General features: G+C 42.5%; 1 protein-coding gene across 4 annotated transcripts in view; it reads right to left on the reverse strand.

Moving 5' to 3' along the window:
* pkp2 (plakophilin 2) overlaps positions 1 to 20,258 on the reverse strand; it is a 78,007-nt gene that overhangs the window by 37,182 nt on the left and 20,567 nt on the right. For 2 of the 4 annotated variants that reach the window (XM_084330902.1, XM_084330900.1), the window contains exons 2-5: positions 16,048 to 16,118; positions 10,665 to 11,266; positions 10,196 to 10,334; positions 9,433 to 9,640 (exon numbers count right to left, since the gene is read on the reverse strand). In XM_084330902.1, coding sequence (XP_084187028.1) covers positions 9,433 to 9,640; positions 10,196 to 10,334; positions 10,665 to 11,266; positions 16,048 to 16,118 — 1,020 coding nt within the window. The remainder of the gene's footprint in view (positions 1 to 9,432; positions 9,641 to 10,195; positions 10,335 to 10,664; positions 11,267 to 16,047; positions 16,119 to 20,258) is intronic. The other 2 variants (XM_084330901.1, XM_084330903.1) reach the window with 2 other exon arrangements.

Consider the following 20,258-nt stretch of genomic DNA (forward strand, 5'->3'; position numbering starts at 1 on the left):
GAATTTTAGTTGGTTATTGTTTTTCAACAGATACTTTGTCCTTCAGTTTCCCTAAAGTGGAATGCCGGCATTTTTTATCTTTCCTCATTGCAACCAGCTAGGTCTGTGCCACCATTCATAATATACCGATTTTCTTCCCCAGATAAATGATAATACATATTTTTTCTAAAAGCAGAGATGGTTGAGGTGGTCATAGTGGTACTGTAGTTTTATAATATTGATTATTTTTGTTTCTTTGAATCAAGCATTCAGATAGTTCTGCTCCAGCAGCAGGTGAGATAGTGACAGGGAGAGATGAGAGACAGAGAGATGACCCAGGTGAGACAGAGAGAGATGACCCAGGTGAGACAGAGAGATGACCCAGGTGAGACAGAGAGAGATGACCCAGGTGAGACAGAGAGATGACCCAGGTGAGACAGAGAGAGATGACCCAGGTGAGACAGAGAGAGATGACCCAGGTGAGACAGAGAGATGACCCAGGTGAGACAGAGAGAGATGACCCAGGTGAGACAGAGAGAGATGACCCAGGTGAGACAGAGAGAGAGATGACCCAGGTGAGACAGGGAGAGATGACCCAGGTGAGACAGAGAGAGAGATGACCCAGGTGAGACAGGGAGAGATGACCCAGGTGAGACAGAGAGAGATGACCCAGGTGAGACAGAGAGATGACCCAGGTGAGACAGAGAGATGACCCAGGTGAGACAGAGAAAGAGAGATGACCCAGGTGAGACAGAGAGAGAGATGAACCAGGTGATACAGAGAGAGATTACCCAGGTGAGACAGAGAGATGACCCAGGTGAGACAGAGAGATGACCCAGGTGAGACAGAGAGAGAGAGAGATGACCCAGGTGAGACAGAGAGAGATGACCCAGGTGAGACAGAGACAGATGACCCAGGTGAGACAGAGATGACCCAGGTAAGACAGAGAGATGACCCAGGTGAGACAGAGAGAGATGACCCAGGTGAGACAGAGAGAGATGACCCAGGTGAGACATGACCCAGGTGAGACAGAGAGAGATGACCCAGGTGAGACAGAGACAGGAAGCTGGGAGTGTGCCAGACCAGTAGACATTTACATTGAGTAATTTAGCTGATGCTAAAGAGACTTACAAAATGTCAGGAGGAGTTCACCTCTGGTGGCTAAGGGCAAGTGGTATTGTTCGTCTAGCAGTGCCAAATTTGAGTGCTTCACTTTGATTACATAGTAGTATAGACATATTGGCATAGTAGATATTAGTATAGGTATAGTAGCATAGTAGGTAGTAGTATAGGCATAGTAGCATAGTAGATAGTAGTATAGGTATAGTAGCATAGTAGGTAGTAGTATAGACATAGTAGAATAGTAGTATAGACAAAGTAGCATAGTAGATAGTAGTATAGACATAGTAGCATAGTAGATTGTATTGTATATTGTATGGTAACTACGTCTACGAACATTGTACATATGTCTAAACTGAACACTGTGACCTCTTTTTTTTCTTCTAATTTTTACTATGTTTTTATTTCATACTTATCTTGTCATGCACAGTCTCTGGAGCGCAACAGTAAGAAGCATTTTGTACAAAAGTATTCTGTACTTCTGTATGACAACTATTAAAGAAACTTGAACTTGAACTAGATAGTAGTATAGACATAGTAGCATAGTAGATAGTAGTATAGACATAGTAGCATAGTAGATTGTAGTATAGACATAGTAGCATAGTAGATTGTAGTATAGACATAGTAGAATAGTAGTATAGACAAAGTAGCATAGTAGATAGTAGTATAGACATAGCAGCATAGTAGATAGTAGTATAGACATAGTAGCATAGTACATAGCAGTAGTATAGACATAATTAGATACTAGTAGTATAGACATAGTAGCATAGACATAATAGCATAGTACATAGTAGATAGTAGTATAGACATAGCAGCATAGTAGATAGTAGTATAGACATAGCAGCATAGTAGATAGTAGTATAGACATAGCAGCATAGTAGATAGTAGTATAGACATAGCAGTAGTGGTGGGAGAAAATATCGATACGTAGTAGTATCGCGATACTTTGCGTGGCGATACTGTATCGATACAGGGACGCCAAGTATCGATATAATTATATTTTTTTTATCCACTTTTTCTCCTTATTTTTCTCCCATCCCAATTTCGCCTCGCCAATTCTCCCTTCAATTCTCCCCTCCCCTGTCTCGAATGTTGCTAGACTATGCCTCCCACTGGTCGGCTGCAGTGAGGACCAAGCCTTGCATCACGTGTGCATCTTTTCACCTGTACAGTGCGATCTCTCAGTGGCGAGGAGTAACGCGTGGGAGGCTCACGCTGCCCCCGTTACTTCCTGATTCTGCTGTACAGGCGCACCAACCGACCTGTAGGAGTCGCTGTCCACAACGTCCAATCCCGATTCCCCACCCACCAGCTTTTCCACCCCTAACACTGCCAATTGTGTTAGTATGAACGACCAGCCAAGCTGGTAGCAACGCCCGAACCCAGCATCTCCTGCGTTAGTGGCGAGCGCCTTGCCCACTTGCGCCACTTAGCCGCCCAATTATTTATTTATTTATAAAAAAATAAAAAAATAATAATTTTGTATACCTCTGGTGATTCCCACCCCTACATAGCAGCATAGTAGATAGTAGTATAGACATAGTAGATAGTAGTATAGACATAGCAGCATAGTAGATTTTAGTATAGACATAGTAGATAGTAGTACATAGTAGATAGTATAGTAGCATAAGAGACAGCAGGTGAGAGTAGCTCAGCAGTGTAATGGAGACCTACTCTCTCCATAATTAAATGGACTGAAGCTGCACTAATACATTGTATGAATGTGTCTTCATCATAGCACCAGTAAAAACAAAACATTTGTCGCAGGTTTCTTCATTCATATCTTCATTCATTCACCACCACAGCTGCTCAGCTAGTGTTACATGGCCTACTTAACGACAGTAAACGAGTGTCTGGAACCAGAGCAATGTGAAACATTATCCAAACAAAGATAAGAAAAGTAGAAGCTCCTGGGCTTCTGTTTGGAATAAAGTTTACTTAAATTTGCATTAAGTGAAGAGAGCTTCAGGCGACCAGCAGGGCTGGGGAAAATAAATATCATGATATTCACAAGGACTTTTAATAATAATAATGATATTAGGGATGCTCGATATTGGCTTTTTTACCGATATACCGATATTGTCCAACTCTTAATTTCCGATACTGATATCAACCAATATCAACCGATACCGATATATGCAGGGTTTCCCCCCCAAAAAAACTGAATAATTTCAGGTAATTAACATTACATATGTCTTGTTGTGGAATTACCATAACATTATGCATACTTTTGACAATAAATAAAATCAGAATTTGTTCTTACTTGCTTGCCTGGGTAAATAAAGGTTATAGAAATGTAAAAAAATATTAAAACGATACCAATATTTTCCGATATCACATTTTAATGCCAATATCGGCTGATAATATCGGTAGGCCGATAATATCGGACATCCCTAAATGATATCCATCACTACTTCTGCTTAGATAAGGGAAATCATGTGAGATAATCCAGTAGTTTTTCATCATATTAGCTGCACGGTAATGGGAGGGACAGTATTACACTAGGCTTGCCATGGTAGTGGGTGATACTGGTGTTCCACTGAGTACATTACTTGCCCACCACCGCCACCGGTGTATGTTATCAATACTCATTCAGACAACAATATAAAGTAAACGTGTATGTGCGGACAGTAGGGGTGGAACGGTATGCATTCGAACCGTGTACTGAACAATACACACATGCCCCGAACCGTGGAAGTCGTACCGAACGGTACGCATTCGAACCATAAACCGCTCGGTACGACCTCTACGGTTGTTTGGTTATATAACGTTAGCCTCGAGCTAGGCTAATGTTACGTTAGCTACGAGCTAACTAACTTTAGCCGCAAGTAGGGTTGCCACCTTTCACTAATAGAAATAAGGGACACCTTTCCTCGAGCGTGCGCGAAGCGAGCATGATAATCTTTTTTGGTCGTTTTTTGGGCGAAAATGGCCGGATTTTATAACTATTTTTATTTCATTTTTTACTTTATTTCGGTTTTAGGGTTATGTTATTTAATTATTTAGGGGAGCCAGCCCCCCAAACTCCTGAAATGCATAGAAAACAAACAGTCAGCACTGTTGTAGCTGAGGTTGTGTTTAACCGTGTGGTATACCTGTGTCACCTCAGCTGCAGTAACCTAGAGGGGAGGAGTGGGATGATACAATTGAAATTAAATTAAATTGCACAGTATGACTTTTATATTGTTGTCTGAACACTATTTATTTATGTTTAAGTATTTATTTAAGTATTTTTGCATTTATGTATTTATGAATTCTATTATTTATGTATTTATTAACTGTTAATCCATTATGAATAATTCCGTTTTCCAGATGAGCATAACAACATAAGAGTTTAAATGGGCACACTATTTAATTATATTGATTAATATAAATACATGTTTATTTATTAGACTTTAAAAACTCAACATTAATGAACAATCAACCATATTAGTCAAGTGAAATAGCCTAGACCAGGGGTAGGCAACCCTAGGCACGCGTGCCTGCATAGGCACGCGGGGGCATTTTCATAGGCACAGGGGGCAGCATAATTGAATTACTATAGTGAAATATTTTGCACTGTTGTCGCATTTATCTTGTTTAAATCCTCCCACAGGTTCTTTTTACTACCACATATTTAATTGAGACCCGTTATTTGTTTATTATTTCAATTTAGCTGGAAATACATTGCTACACCATTCAGTAACATTTGCAGAGCCTTATAACAAAAACATTATTACGGTCACCATTGTGACCAGTGGGATTAATCAACAAATTTGATTATTTATTTTTCTATTTCATTGAAGTGAGTATTACCAAGTCAACTTGTGTTCTTAACACTTTAATCGCCGGAAACGCCGAAACTCGTCATTGCCCGCCATGCTCATTCTGCCGAAGACGCCGTAACACGTCTTTGATATCAATATTTCAAAGATCTGTGATCGAAATCATATTTCTCCTCCGGGGACCTGAGATATACTGCTGAGCTCCACTCAACTCTCTAACGGTTCAAGAGCGCCATCTGGTGGCCGCTCGGCAGATCGCCCAACAGGAAGTCATGTGGATGAAGTGGTACTCACCCATATTTCGTCCGGGCACTCGCTATCATTAGCAGGACTCCATCTTGACACAGTGAACACCGATCGGTGCAAATAACTCGACAAACAACATGATTTGGACGTATATACTATTATACAACCTGGAGATGGATCGGGTATTTCGACATCCCATAATAGAAAAAATTCTATTCCACGCTCATCCCCCAACGGCGCGAGGAAGATACTGTGAGTTTCAGCGTTATTTTCTAATGTCTGCTATACTAACTGCTCTGATGATCATATGACCCACACTAGATGAATGATATAACGTTGCCCACGGAATTATAAACGACCCCCCGCCCCATCCGGTCAACATCAGATGATCAGTAGTAACTTCTAGAAGCACGTCCATTTGAAATTTTTTATCTGGCACCGATCGCTACCAAACTGTATTTGATCATCAATATAATGCATTTGGGGCTATAAATCACGTTCTGGAGAAAGCTGCAGAAAACGATAAAAACATACTTATACTTTAGACCGTATTTTAGTATGAATATGTGAATGAAAAAGTATAACATTGCTACACCCTGAACAATAGATATAGGACGTTGAATGGGCCATAGTAATGTCAATTTAGCAATACAATTTAAAAAGTTATAGCCCTGCAAAGAAGGTAAACATCCCCATAGACAAATAGAGCTGGCGGAGGATGGTATAGAATATAAGCCTGGCGACCAAAGTGTTAAAAAGACCTGATTATGAGAAGAAGAAAAATTACGATGCATGGAATATTGTTGAGGCACACTAGTTACAACTATATTTCAAACAGGCACTCCATGTCAAAAAGGTTGCTGACCCCTGGCCTAGACGACATCAGCAGCCAATATGTAGGCTCCTGGCTGCCAGGGCAGGTAAATAGAAATACTGACATCTAGTTAAAAACACAACCAGATAAATAAGATATACCCATACCGAATCAATCTCAGGAGATGTTTCAGTCATGAAGAACTGTGAAACCTGTGCTTGGGTCCTTTGAGTTCTTATATTTCGGGAATATTTTTGTTCTCCTGATGCATGCTGTCTGACGTCAGTCAGTCCACCATGCGCCACAGAAAACACATACCTACATACTTTGCAGTTTGCTTTATAAACATCTCCACTGACGCTATCAAACCAGGCCAGTTCCCACTCAGGTCTGTACTTCTTGAGGCGTTTTGTCTTTTTAGGACGCGGTGGAGTAGTGTCTGCTGTAGACAAACAGCCCGGTGATGCAGTGACTGAGCTGAGCAGAAGACCGCACAGAACGTTTTAGCAACGTGAAAGCGCGAATTCTCATTGGTCGTGACTCGTGAGCTGCTGAGCGCACGCCCATCATACCAGAGTTGCCAAGTCTGTTTATTTCCCGCAACTTTTGGTCACAATTTTGCTTGTTTTTGTAGGTCAGCTGGCTCATTTCTCTCACAATACTGGCAACCTTAAAATACGGGACGAAGTGTGTCCCGTATCAGTTCAATACGGAACGCGTCTTTTAGTTTCCAATTACGGTACGATTCCGTATTTTACGGGACGGGTGGCAACCCTAGCCGCGAGCTAACTAATGTTAGCCGCAAGCTAACTGTGGAAACGCTCACAGAGAAGTGACTCCACGACACCAGTTTGATTAGTGGGGAAGGGGGGTATATTGACGAGGCTTGACAACAGAGGTTCAAAGATAACTGTTCAATAACGAGCCAGGAGACTAGAGCGTGTGTCAACTGCGTCTGCAACCCATAACATCCTGGTCCCTGCGGGGACGTACCAACTCCACACACCACTGTGTGGGGGGGTTTATATTCCCCATTCCCTTGTAACACCTCCTTTTTTTTTTTAAGATAACAACAGTTACAACATTCCTTATTGCAAATTATTATTAATACAAGAAACGTCCTTATTTAAAACCCTAATCATCTTTTCTGTGACTTTTACTTTTTGATAAGAAAGTCTAGTGCTGGTTGAGCATTATGCATACTTTATCTTGGCCTTTGTCTATAATGTGGCCACAAAAATGGAAAGGTTTAATAATTTTTTGTTTGCACCAAGTTAATACTTTGACAAATGTTGCCTATATTTTTCAGTCAGTTCGGTCTTTGTGTGCCAAACATTATTAAAAGGTAAACCTTTTTTTTACTAAATAAATGAGAAGCATGTTAAAAAAATCAGCAATGCCTCCCCTCTTGCTGTACCAAAATCTCTCCTAGCTCTAACCGTCACTGTCAAAATAATGTGCCTGATGTCAAATGGCCTCATTCTTTCAGTTTTTGCATGACTACAGTACGTCCTTGAGAATAACTGAAAAGTTGGATTATTCTTAGGCTATATATCTTATGTTGATGTATGGTATTTTTGGAGTGTTAAATTGTTTTAAGATAAAAAAACAATGTATACCGAACCGAACCGAAAACCGTAAACCTAAAACCGTGATACGAACCGAACCGGTGATTTTGTGAACCGTTCCACCCCTAGCGGACAGCATATATATTTTATAAGTCTGTGCAGCAGAGCGCCATTATAAAATGTTGCATGTCATCGGTAATACTGGTGTTGTCCTGAGTTTATTAGTCAAGGGAAACATCACCACTGCAACCCTATATCAAACTGAAACTGGAATTTTCAAGTGACGTCCTCAAAAGTTCCAGAAATCACTTCATGATAAATCTGACATAAAATGCACCTTCTATCATCCATTTACATTTAGTTTCATGATTCCCAACAGATGAGACAATAAATTCTGATATATTACAGTGTTTCCCACAGCTTTTAAAGGGGACATGCATTGCTATTCCTTTCACTATCTGGGCAACTTTACACAATTCCTGTGAGTCTATGGAACACATCTGTAAAGTTTATTTCAAAGAAATTCATTGTTTTATATTTTTAATCAACTACTCAAAAGCTAAATTTTTTTCGACTTCAAGATTTCAAGCTGTTTTGGTTGGGCTCCGCCCATAAGTGTTTTGAGTGACAGTCACCCACAGTCTGCGACTGGCAGACAGAGAGAGAGATAGAAATATAAATACATTTCTATAAATAGAAATTCCAGGTACAGGCAGTAACCAATCACGTGTCAGGTTAAATAATGTAGCCAATCACATCATGCATAATGATCATCCTGATCCCGCAGGAAAGCAAACATCTGCGTTCTGAATCTCCGCTCGCCGATCACTTTGAAGCGAAACACCAGCGCACTATTTTGAGTCAAATTTAAAAAAGCAAAATGGATATACGGTATTTTTCCAAGGCATATAAACAAAGTAATTTAGAAGCTGCACCGGGCTGCCCCTGGGCATAACTACGGATCACCTGAGGGCGGCTGTATGTTGCTTTATCTTGGCAAACAATGGCTTGCTCTGAGAGGACATGATGAGTCAGAGTTCATCAAATCGTGGAAACTTTTTAGAGCTACTGTATGTACATTGTTTTCAAAGCATGATGAGATCTAAATTACGAAAGACGTTCCCTTCATTGCTGTCAGCACTGCAACTTGTGATTCAAGTCGTGAACGGTCTTTCTCAACAATGAGGCACATCACATCCAAAAGAACAACAATGCGCCAGCCTGCTTCACATTGAAAGTGATCTCACAGACAAAGTTAAAGCAGAAAAGATCATTGATGCCAAGAAAGACGAAACGTCGCATTTTGCTGCATTAAGGTAAGACAATGGTTAATCTATTATTGGATGCCTTCATTTGAACACTTAATTTGCACTGTGTATTGACAAAAAAGGAAACATTTTGCGCGCTCCGCGGTATATAGCCTACCCTAATGTCCGGTTCACGCGCCGCCTATGCCTGTCCCTCTCTATCTCTCTCTCTCCCTCTCTCTCGCTCGCTCGTTCTCTGCCTCTCTCTGTCAAAACCCGATTGAGGAAGTGTCGGGTATTTCCACTCGCTCTGCTGTTGGCGAATGGTTGCGCTACAACCATAGAGGGGGCGTTACTGCAGATCAGCTCCTTGCTGGCCTAAGTGGAACATCCCTAGTCCAAACTGATCAATTAATGGATTAAGTGGGACGTCCCTAGTCCAAACAGACCCGTTAATGGCCTAAGTGGGACATCCCTAGTCCAAACTGACGGATTAATGGCCTAAGTGGGACATCCCTAGTCCAAACTGACGGATTAATGGCCTAAATGGGACATCCCTAGTCCAAACTGACGGATTAATGGCCTAAGTGCGACATCCCTAGTCCAAACTGACGGATTAATGGCCTAAGTGTGACATCCCTAGTCCAAACTGAACAGTTAATGGCCTAAGCAGAACGTCCCTAGTCTAAACTGACCGGTGAGCTCCCTCCTGGTCTCCACGTCATGGCAGCCCTTCAGGACACGCAGGATGATGGACACGCCCTCCTTCTCCTTCACCTCCATCTTGTTCTCGTTGCTCTGGAACAACACGTTCCTCAACGCCCCGGCCGCTCCACGCTCAACCTCCTCAATGTCACTCTGAAGCAGCTGCAGCAGTTTAGGAATACCATGGAGGTAGAACACCTATAGAGAGAGAGAGAGAGAGAGAGAGAGAGAGAGAGAGAGAGAGAGAGAGAGAGAGAGAGAGAGAGAGAGAGGTAGAGAGAGAGGTAGAGAGAGAGGTGTAGAGGTAGGTAGATAGATAGATAGATAGATAGATAGATAGATAGATAGATAGATAGATAGATAGATAGATAGATAGATAGATAGATAGATAGATAGATAGATAGATAGATAGATAGATAGATAGATAGATACAAACCTGACTATATAGTTATTTTTATTTATCTATTTATTTTCCTTTTTTAACTTTTATGTTTTAAATGTAACTCAACAATAAAAAACAACAATGTAATAAAGTTATCCTAATGTAATCAAATTTTATGATGATTCCTCTGAAATCAGCAATCACCTATAGGGGACGGATGAAATCACATGACTAACATTTTACATCGTTCTTTTTTATTCTGCCTGTCAAGGTTTGTAAAATCTGTACAAAAAATCTGTAATAATTAATTAAGCGACAAAATCCTATGAATATTGGTGAGATAACAAGGAGAGGAGGCAGAGACAGCCTACCATCTTCTTGGCATCTGCGCTGTTGACACATTGGTTCTGAATGAAGCTGCAGGCGGAGATCAGTGTGTCTTCGTTGTCCTGGGACAACAGGTTCACTGCCCTCTCTAAGGTCAGCTCAGGAGCCTTGACCTCTGAACTGCTGGGTGGGGAGACAGCGATGAGTAGGGTCATAGCTAGAAGGTCTCCGGACTTCATTGAAATGCATTATAACTTCAAGAATCGATGATCACACAAATAGTTATGGTTTAGGTTATGGTAGGACATATACTGATGTAATCAGTGAGGTTAAGGTTGGGGTTCAGGTAAGGGTTTAGGTTTATAAACGTCTTTTAACGTGAAAGATCAAAATGCTGATATATTCTAGCTATAAGCGATGAGGACTGAGAACATCAAATACCATCATCAAATCCACACTGACACACACACACCTATACCTTCTAACAGACCAATTAAAAGAGGATAACCTTACACAGCTGTAACCTCCTTCACATGGATCTGCTGAACAGGAGGCTCCGCCTCTCTCCTCCTTGTTGCCATGTCGACCTCCATGCTGCCCAGCGAGGGCGTGTCAGACTCCCGTCTGCCTCCGTGCGGAAAGTCCATCTCTCTCCTGAGCTGAGACAACCAGGCCAAGCCTCCCTGCCTCTGTCCCACGGCAGAAGACTGTCGTCTCGCGACACTCGTCTTGGGCCGGGGGGGGGAGCCGTTGGGGGTGCTGTGTTTAAAGGTAGCGTCTATTAATACGGGCCGAGTCCCGCCCGTCTGTCTCACCGACTGCCTGGAGCCGGAGACGGGGTGGTGGGTGGACATGTGAAGCCGCGCGTTGCTTGGTACCTCAGAGAAGGCGTGGCGGAAGGTGGGGTCCATCCCGTACGAGCCGTCCAGCAGAGTTCCGATCCGGGGAGGCTGTCTCGGACCCGGGATGGTGTAGGTGCCGAAGGAGTGGCTCCCGTAAACCGGGCGGACGCGAGGTAACGGTCGGTTGGGTGCGGGAGAAACCTCCACCCTCCTGGAAGGCCTCTGGGCGTGGTCTCTGGAGAGAGACTGATCGCTGAAGCCCAGTCCGTTGACCTAAACCCAAAAGAGTAGGACGTTGTCACAGAAAGATATTTTCAATAATAATATTAATAAATAACAGTAGTATAGGCATAGTAGCACAGTAGATAGTAGAATAGACATAATACATAGTAGATAGTAGTATAGACATTAGGGCTGTCCCCGACTAAGGATTTGGATGGTCGACTAGGATTATATATTAATACTTTTCTTTTTTTTTTTTTTTTATTCGACTAAGAGGTTGGCCGGTCGACTACGGCCCCTTTCGACCGATTAGTCTACTAATCGATTAATAGGGGTCAGCCCTAATAGACATAGTAGCATAGTACATAGTAGTATACATAATAGCATAGTACGATGTCCCAAATCATGCAATAGAACCGGCAGACCACTTCTTCGTTCTCCGCAAGGACCGGAGGGCAGAAGAGTCACAAAAGACGAAAGGAGGTGGCATTGCTTTCATGGTAAACAAGGATTGGTGTGATATAGGCAACGCAAAGGAATTGTCTAACCACTGCTCCCCAGACCTGGAGTATATCACCATCAAATGCCGACCCTTCTTTCTCCCGACTCCCGAGGGAGTTAACGTCCATCATCATGATCGGAGTGTACATCCCACCACACGCGAACACTGGGGCCGCACTTTCAAAGCTACACGATGAGGTAAACAAACTCCAGACAGCTATTGTTGACGCTGCCATTTTGGTTCTGGCCGATTTCAACAGCGTGCGTCTTAAAAAGGTGTTGCCGAATTTCTATCAGCATGTGACCTGTCCCACCAGAGGCGAGAACATATTAGACCATGTATACTCGCAATTTAAGAATGGGTACAAGTCACAGGCTCTTAGTCCATTCGGCAAATCGGACCACGCCGCCATCTTTCTTTTGCCAAAGTACAAACAAAGTCTCAAGCGAACGCCGGTAGTATCGCGAGAGGTTAAGCGTTGGACTGTGACGTCAGAGGAGACACTCCAAGCTGCACTTGAATGCACAGACTGGAGTGTATTCCGTGATAACACAGCCAATATTAACGAATACACTGAAACGGTGCTTGACTTTGTCTGTACTCTGGTAGAAGAAACAATCCCCTCTACCACAATTAGAATCTACCCAAATCAAAAGCCTTGGGTAGATAAATCCGTCCGTGAGGCTCTGAAAGTGCGCACCTCAGCCTACAACACCGGGCTGGTGACAGGCAACATGGAAGAACACAAGACGGCAAGATACAACGTCAGGAGAGCAGTAATAGAGGCAAAACGGCGTTACAGGGATAAAGTTGAACTTCAGTTTGAACAGGCTGACTCTAGAGGTATGTGGCAGGACCTCAGAACAATGACAGATTACAAAGGCACCTCCCTCAAACTGAACAGTGACATCTCCTTAGCAAATGATCTCAATACCTTCTATGCGAGGTTTGAGGCTGTGAATAACAACACCAGCCTAGCAGCCACTAGTCTGCTGATGGAGACTCAGTGTTCAGGGTAACAGAGCATGAGGTGAGGCGGACCTTTAAAAAAGTGAATATCAGGGACAGGAAGGCAGCAGGACCGGACGGCATCCCCGGCCGCGTCCTAAAAGTCTGTGCCGACCAACTGGCCCCGGTATTCACTGACATCTTTAACCTGTCCTTAGAACAGGCTGTCATCCCCACCTGTCTGAAGAAGTCCACCATCATCCCTGTACCCAAAAAATCTACGCCCGCTTGCCTCAACGACTACCGCCCTGTAGCCCTCACCTCCATAGCCATGAAGTGCTTTGAGAAGCTAGTGAAGGGCTACATCTGTTCCTCCCTCCCCATCAACCTGGACCCCCTGCAATTTGCATACCGCCCTAACAGATCCACGGAGGATGCCATAGCCCATGTGCTGCACACAGCAGCATCACACCTGGACAAGAGGCAGGGGAACTATGTGAGAATGCTGTTCATTGACTACAGCTCAGCATTCAATACCATAGTCCCCTCCAAACTCATAGCCAAGCTCAGGGACCTGGGCTTGAACTACGACCTCTGCCAGTGGGTCTTGGACTTCCTGACGGGCAGACCCCAGGTGGTAAGAGCAGGCAACTGCACCTCCTCATCCATCACGCTCAACATAGGGGCCCCCCAGGGCTGTGTTCTGAGCCCCCTCCTCTACTCCCTGTACACACATGACTGCGTGGCACAGCGGAACAACAACACAATCATCAAATTTGCTGATGACACAGTAGTGGTGGGCCTGATCTCTGCCAACGACGAGAGGGCCTACCTGGAAGAGGTAGAGAATCTGTCACAGTGGTGTCAGGAGAACTGCCTCTCCCTGAACGTCAGCAAAACAAAAGAGATGATTGTGGACTTCAGGAGGTCGGGGGTCAAGGACTACAGCCCCCTCAGCATTGACGGGGCACCGGTTGAGAGATTGAACAGTTTCAAGTACCTCGGAGCCCACATATCCGAGGACTTGACATGGACCACACACATTGACAGTGTTGTGAAGAAGGCACGACAACGCCTCTACTTCCTCAGGCGCCTAAGGAAGTTCCAAGTCAAAATTAAAAGTGAGACCGCAAGACGACTTTTGCGGTTTCTGTTCAGACTCTCTCCGTCTAAACATAGCCTTAGGTGCCTTAACGTAGCTTTAGCCTAAAGCTCGGAGCATTCCCGTCATTCATGGAGTTTAAAGGCATTGCACTTGACCTATGCACTGAATCATGTAATTGTTTTTAATCCATCATTGTAATAATTGTAATTCATTGTAATTAATAACTGTTATGATATTTGTGTCCTTTGTTAACTCGTCATCACTTTAAATGAGGGAAACCTCAGTGCTTTCACGAGTATAAATAAAGGTTTGAAATGAAATGTGATGTTCTCAGTCCTCATTGCATGTTCTATTCTATATTCTATTCTAAATAGCTTAATCTTCACTAATGATGAATTTATCTTTATAGGTAATAGTCATTTTAGCAGTAATTCTTCTCTGCATTATCATCATCAACTATCCAGTTCGTTTTTATAGTGTAATGTTTGGCTACTTAAAATCATTGAATGTACAGAGAGAGAGAGAGAGAGAGAGAGAGAGAGAGAGAGAGAGAGAGAGAGAGAGAGAGAGAGAGAGAGAGAGAGAGAGAGAGAGAGAAACAGAAGGAAAGAGAGAGGGAGGGAGAGGGGGAGAAAGAGAAAGAGAGCTCTGCTGTGAGTTGCTCCAGGGTTAGTTTAACCGTTTTAACTGGTCCAGAGGACTGCTCTGCTGCGAATTGCTCCAGGGTTAGTTAACTGTTTTGAGACCAGCTTAGATAACGTTAGCAGATAAGGTTAGTTTTTACCATGACTTGGGCATACAGGAATGGCGAGGAAGCAAAGCATGTTAGATGCATTGGACCCGTTGCTCGTGTGGCTATTGGTGGTAGTGGCAGTGGCTCATTTGGCACTATTTTAAGCCTGACCAACATCTCAGATCAGTATTTTAGCCTGGTATCTAAATATCTAAATGGAATAGTAATGTGTGTTGTTGCATCTGGCTAAACTGGCATATTTACAGTAATGTTCCTTAATATGCACTGTCTCTGTATTTTAAACCAATAAATACAAATAAAATAAAATGCCTGAAACTGTTTGAACCTAGTGACCATTAGTAATGTACTAAACTTTCCAGCCTCTGGGTAAAGAAGCACATTTGATTATAATCAAAGTACAGGAACGAACCACACAGGATATTCAAAATACACCCAGCCTGTAATGTTTTCAAACTATTATTATTAAGATGGTACTGTAAGTTTTGTGTTCATTCATAGTTAATGACAGAGTAGAGTTTGAGTAGTTTCTGGTGATGTATCACACTCACACTCAAAGTGATTTGGATTGACTTTACACGTGCAAATACATGGGCTGACGTATTTAATGTTCACACAGGGTGTGTAGTAATGTTTCCTGTTGTGTCTCTCAACCCAAAGCCGTTTTGAAGTAGAGAGGAAGGGGATATGAGGCTGATCCTAGGATCAACAAGCAGGGAGTTTCCTCTTAACTACATTCTGTTGCCAATAACCACATGGATGGACCACATGAAACACAAATCAAAGCAGAAACCTGAACGTCTGATGTCAGATCTCTCTAATGGAGACAAGTGAATTGTATGCAAATAACCTTTTGTCCAACCATTAAAGGGGACATTTTTAGCTGCTATACTTTCGTGTCTATACCTCTCTCCACACTACTAAGATATAGAAAAGTGAACTCATGTAAATGAGACCGATGTAGTAAGTGTATAGTGTAGTATGTGATTGACTATGTTTTATTTTTATTTTACCCTGTCAGATATGGGTTTTTGGGTGGAATGTGTTAAGGCCTTCAATCATTCATTGTATCTTCAATGTTGAATATAAAATATGTTATTTACTTTCTATTTATTCACATTTTAGTTGTATTACTAATCACATTCTGTATTTGTATTCTGTTGTATTATTTCCTTGTGAGGACCCCAGGAAGACTAGCGGTCAATAATTTGACAGCTAAAAGGGATCATAATAAAACATAAACTATGTTAGTGCTCAGAGAGAGGTCTGGCTGAACCTATAGTATTATCATTCCGCTATATAGGGTAAAAAACACTCTAGCTTTGTTTCTTTAGACAAATCACAATCATCCTAGGGTGTGTGTGCGTGTGCGTGTGCGTGTGTGTGTGTGTGTGTGTGTGTGTGTGTGTGTGTGTGTGTGTGTGTGTGTGTGTGTGTGTGTGTGTGTGTGTGGAAGCGTGTGTATGTGCGTGTGAGCATGTGTGTGTGTGTGTACATGTGTGTGAGCGTGTGTGTACGTGTATTACCTTCATGTTTTGTAAGAGTCCGTCTCGGGGAAGAGGGATGACTGGGAAGCTTTTGTGTGGATGGATACTTCCTGGAACATGATAGTAAAATGTATTTAAAAAAAATGTATCTTAAAAATATTCTTAATATTTCACTTTAGTAGAACATATATCAACATTCAGCAGTCTTGCCTCCACTAGTAAGTGCATCTACTAGTAAGCTAGTGACCACTGCTGTGTTGTAATCACGGCGAGAGCCTTCCTCACCCCTCCTCCTTCCTCACCATCACCATCACGTGAAGCCTCCCTCACCCCTTATCCTCTCACACCCTTATATGGGCAGCATCCGTTCCCCGGTTTCCCACGCTGCCAGCCCATCAATCAACACGGCTGTGACGGATTCCCTCATCAGCGTGAGGATACTTCAGCCCGCAGATCCTGTTCTACCCTCGTCGGAGTGTTAACCTTACTTCCTAGGTACGACGACTAGCTCTAGCCTTGCTACTCAAAACCTTGTTGAATTGCCTTGTCGCTAATCCTGTTCTCTCTGTGCCCCAGGACCACCGCCCCAGTACTCCGCTCACCTGGACGCCCCGTGCGGCACATGGAACGCACCATTCCTCATCCCGTGAACATTCTTGTACCTGTCGCACATTTCCTATTTGTGAAACTGTCTGCTTGGGGAATCATAATTAAAACCCACCTAAACCGCTCCATTCTCTCTCCTCCTGTGTTCTGCAATTGGGCTCCGCCAAACCCCTATCCTAACATGCTGTTCCTGTTTATTAAGATCGAATGGACCATGGGTCCACTTCCAGACATTGGATGATTGAGGAATCGGGAAATGGAGCGTTTTTCTAACGTTTTTGAAATGGATTTGTGCATGAGTGGACTCGGGGAGACGTTGTTTGGGTACCGGTAAGTTATGTTATGGTTAAGCGATTGGAAGATGAACGATGATGATACACTGCTGTTACACTTCTAATACACTGATGATGATACACTGCTGTTACACTTCCAATACACTGATGACACACTGCTGTTACACTTCTAATACACTGATGATACACTGCTGTTACACTTCCAATACACTGATGACACACTGCTGTTACACTTCTAATACACTGATGATGATACACTGCTGTTACACTAGAGCCATATGAAATCCATTTTATTTTTTTCCAAATTCCATTTAATTTTTTTCCAAATTCCGTTTTTTCCGTTTTAATATTTCAGAATTCTGTATTTTGCTTTGTACGCAAATTTTACCATCAGAAATAGTGTCTAATAAGTGGGAATGAATAAATGTCCACAATTTAATAAGATATAACAGTCCATTTAATAGGGCTGTCTTAAATACTTCGAAGCTTCGAAGCTTCGTTCGATGGGCATGGGATTCGAATATGAAAATAAAATTTGATTATAAAAAAAATAAAAATAATAATAATTATATATATTTTTGCAAAATCAACTCTGCCTCTCTTTGTTAACTACAACAAGCAATGCTGTTTGTTATTTAAGATGAGGTCGGACTCGGCACTGACAGATTTGTGTTCATTGTGCTGCTTTTATAAAGCCTCAAATGACGGCTTACAATATTTCATGAAAGCAAAGTGTTTTGTTTGTCTAAGATTTAAAAAGGTTTAAACTGTACAGCACTGACAAAGTTGAACAAAGTGCTGTACAAGTCCCACAACATAAAAAAAAAAATCATAAAAAAAAAAAATTAATTAATTTTTTTTTTTTTTATAGTTGATTCCATTTTTATTGCTCAATTCCGCGATTCCGTCCGCGATTCCGTGATCGCGGATTCCATATGGCTCTATGTTACACTTCCAATACACTGATGACACACTGCTGTTACACTTCTAATACACTGATGATACACTGCTGTTACACTTCCAATACACTGATGACACACTGCTGTTACACTTCTAATACACTGATGACACACTGCTGTTACACTTCCAATACACTGATGACACACTGCTGTTACACTTTCCAATACACTGATGACTAGGGATGGGTACCTTTCACATTTGAACTGATACCGGTACCGGTACCTGTGAATCGATACCGGTACCCAACGGTACCTTTTTTCGGTACTTTAGTCTCAAGAAATTTAATTTACCTACCTCAGTCGTAAAAAAAAAATCCAAACTTCAAATAACTACAATTTCGACAGTTTTCGGCTTGTCATTGCTCTGACTGCTTTGTTGTTGAATCAAGTCAAATCCTAGGTAAGCATATATTGTGCGTGTGAACGTTGACACGAAAAAAAAAAAGTAAAAAAAAAAAAAAAAAAAAGTAAAGTAAAGTAAAAAATTTATATATTTTTTCGGTATCTCACTTGATTCGATACTCGGTAGTACCGACGTGTTTGGGTTCGGTACCTCAAAAGTACCGAATTCGGTACCCATCCCTACTGATGACACACTGCTGTTACACTTCTAATACACTGATGACACACTGCTGTTACACTTTCAATACACTGCTGTTACACTTCTAATACACTGATGATACACTGCTGTTACACTTCTAATACACTGATTAGGCTTGGGCGGTATGACGGTATTACGGTATACCGGGGTATTTCAAAATACCGACGGTATTGAAAATCAATACCGTCTAAACAGAGTTTTGTTGTAGTGCACACACGCGCCAGCAGAGGGCGAGACTAGTCCTCACTAGTGGGGCGAGCCATGCAGAGCTGGTTGTCTCTACACACAGGAGGAGGAGGAGGAGGAGGGGAACCCCGCTTCAGTGAGTGAAATTAAATGAGACACGCTTACCGTTGCTGGTGCTGCGGGCTAACTGGCTATTCTGAGAGCTAACTGTAGTGTTGTCAGGGCACGAAATTAACTTTTTGACTCACCGGCCAGTGGCGGGTAGATGGGAAGAATCTACCCGCCAAGCATATTTCTTACCTGCCAACTTTTTTTTGATTAAAAAAATAATAATTATTATTTTATATAAAAACATTTTTTTTTAATAAAATATATATATTATATAATCATACTTGTAGTTGTATTATCTGCGAGACATCGCCACCTCGCTGTCTGCAAACAGCTCCACTGTCTGTGTGTATACTCGAGTGGCCTCCAGCTCCAGCAAGGATTCTCCGGCGCTGCAGCTGGACCCTAAACTCTACATTCAGCATGAAAGGATTCTCCTGCGCTGCACCTGGGCCCTATTCAGCAGCCCTCATGCGATGTAAGCCAGGGGCTCGCATGTTGTAGGACATTGATGTCAGGAGCTATCTGTAGCTACTGCTGGATGGCGTTGGGACAACGCCTCTGAACTATTTAGTTTACTGGGACATTTCGTAGTGACTAGTGAGCTAACGTGGGCTAACATGAGCTACCTAGCCAACGGAGGTATTATGCACTGGACTATTGCTGGAGCAGTTGTTGATGTCGGGAGCTATCAGTAGCTAGCCGGCTGGATAACGTTACACAATGCCTCATGTATTAAACTAAGTGAATAGTTGACTGGGTCATTTTGTAACGGTAGCTAACGTTATCTCACGAAGGTCCCACACTGACTAGACTAACGTCACGGTGACTGTCGGAGGCAATAGCCTCTGTTTACATGCAGCATACAGAAACAGGTGCGGGAGGGGTAGGAGCAGCAGTGCGCTGCGTGTCTGTGCTGAGACAGCGAGTGAGAACTCCGCTAAAGAATTGGATCATGATTTTCGGTTTTCACATGACTATTTGATTGCCCGCAGGGAACAAAATAACTGGGCGCCCATCGCCAAATGCGTGTAGATTTACCGTCTGGCGTCTAACAATAATAGTCTGCCCGCCAGCTGGCGTGTAGTTCATATCGATACTCTTATTTGGAAATCCTGTGTGGGTCTCATTCCCAAGCGCAGCTCCAGTCATAATATCTGGGCTCCGGCAGCTAGCAACGTTCAGGTTCATATGATACTCAGGGCTGTACGCTAAGCTTTTTCACTAGGGGCACACTTGCCCCTAAATGAGAAATTTAGGGGCAAAAAATATTTTTTAGGGGCACATTTTTGAATAACAATTTTACCATTATTAAAAAAATATGTTCCTCCTGCCTCATTACTGTGGTCCTTTTATTTAACATTTAAGTGCGTTTGTTTTCAGGTTTGTATCTTTTATAATGAACCAACTGAGAAAGTGTGTAAATCACTAATAGAACAAAAACAACAAACTGTGTGTGTGTGTGTGCGCGCGCTTGTGTACAGGGAGCGAAATTGG

This window comes from Notolepis coatsorum (genome assembly GCF_963971535.1).
Source record: "Notolepis coatsorum genome assembly, chromosome: 15".
Lineage (NCBI taxonomy): Eukaryota > Metazoa > Chordata > Actinopteri > Aulopiformes > Paralepididae > Notolepis > Notolepis coatsorum.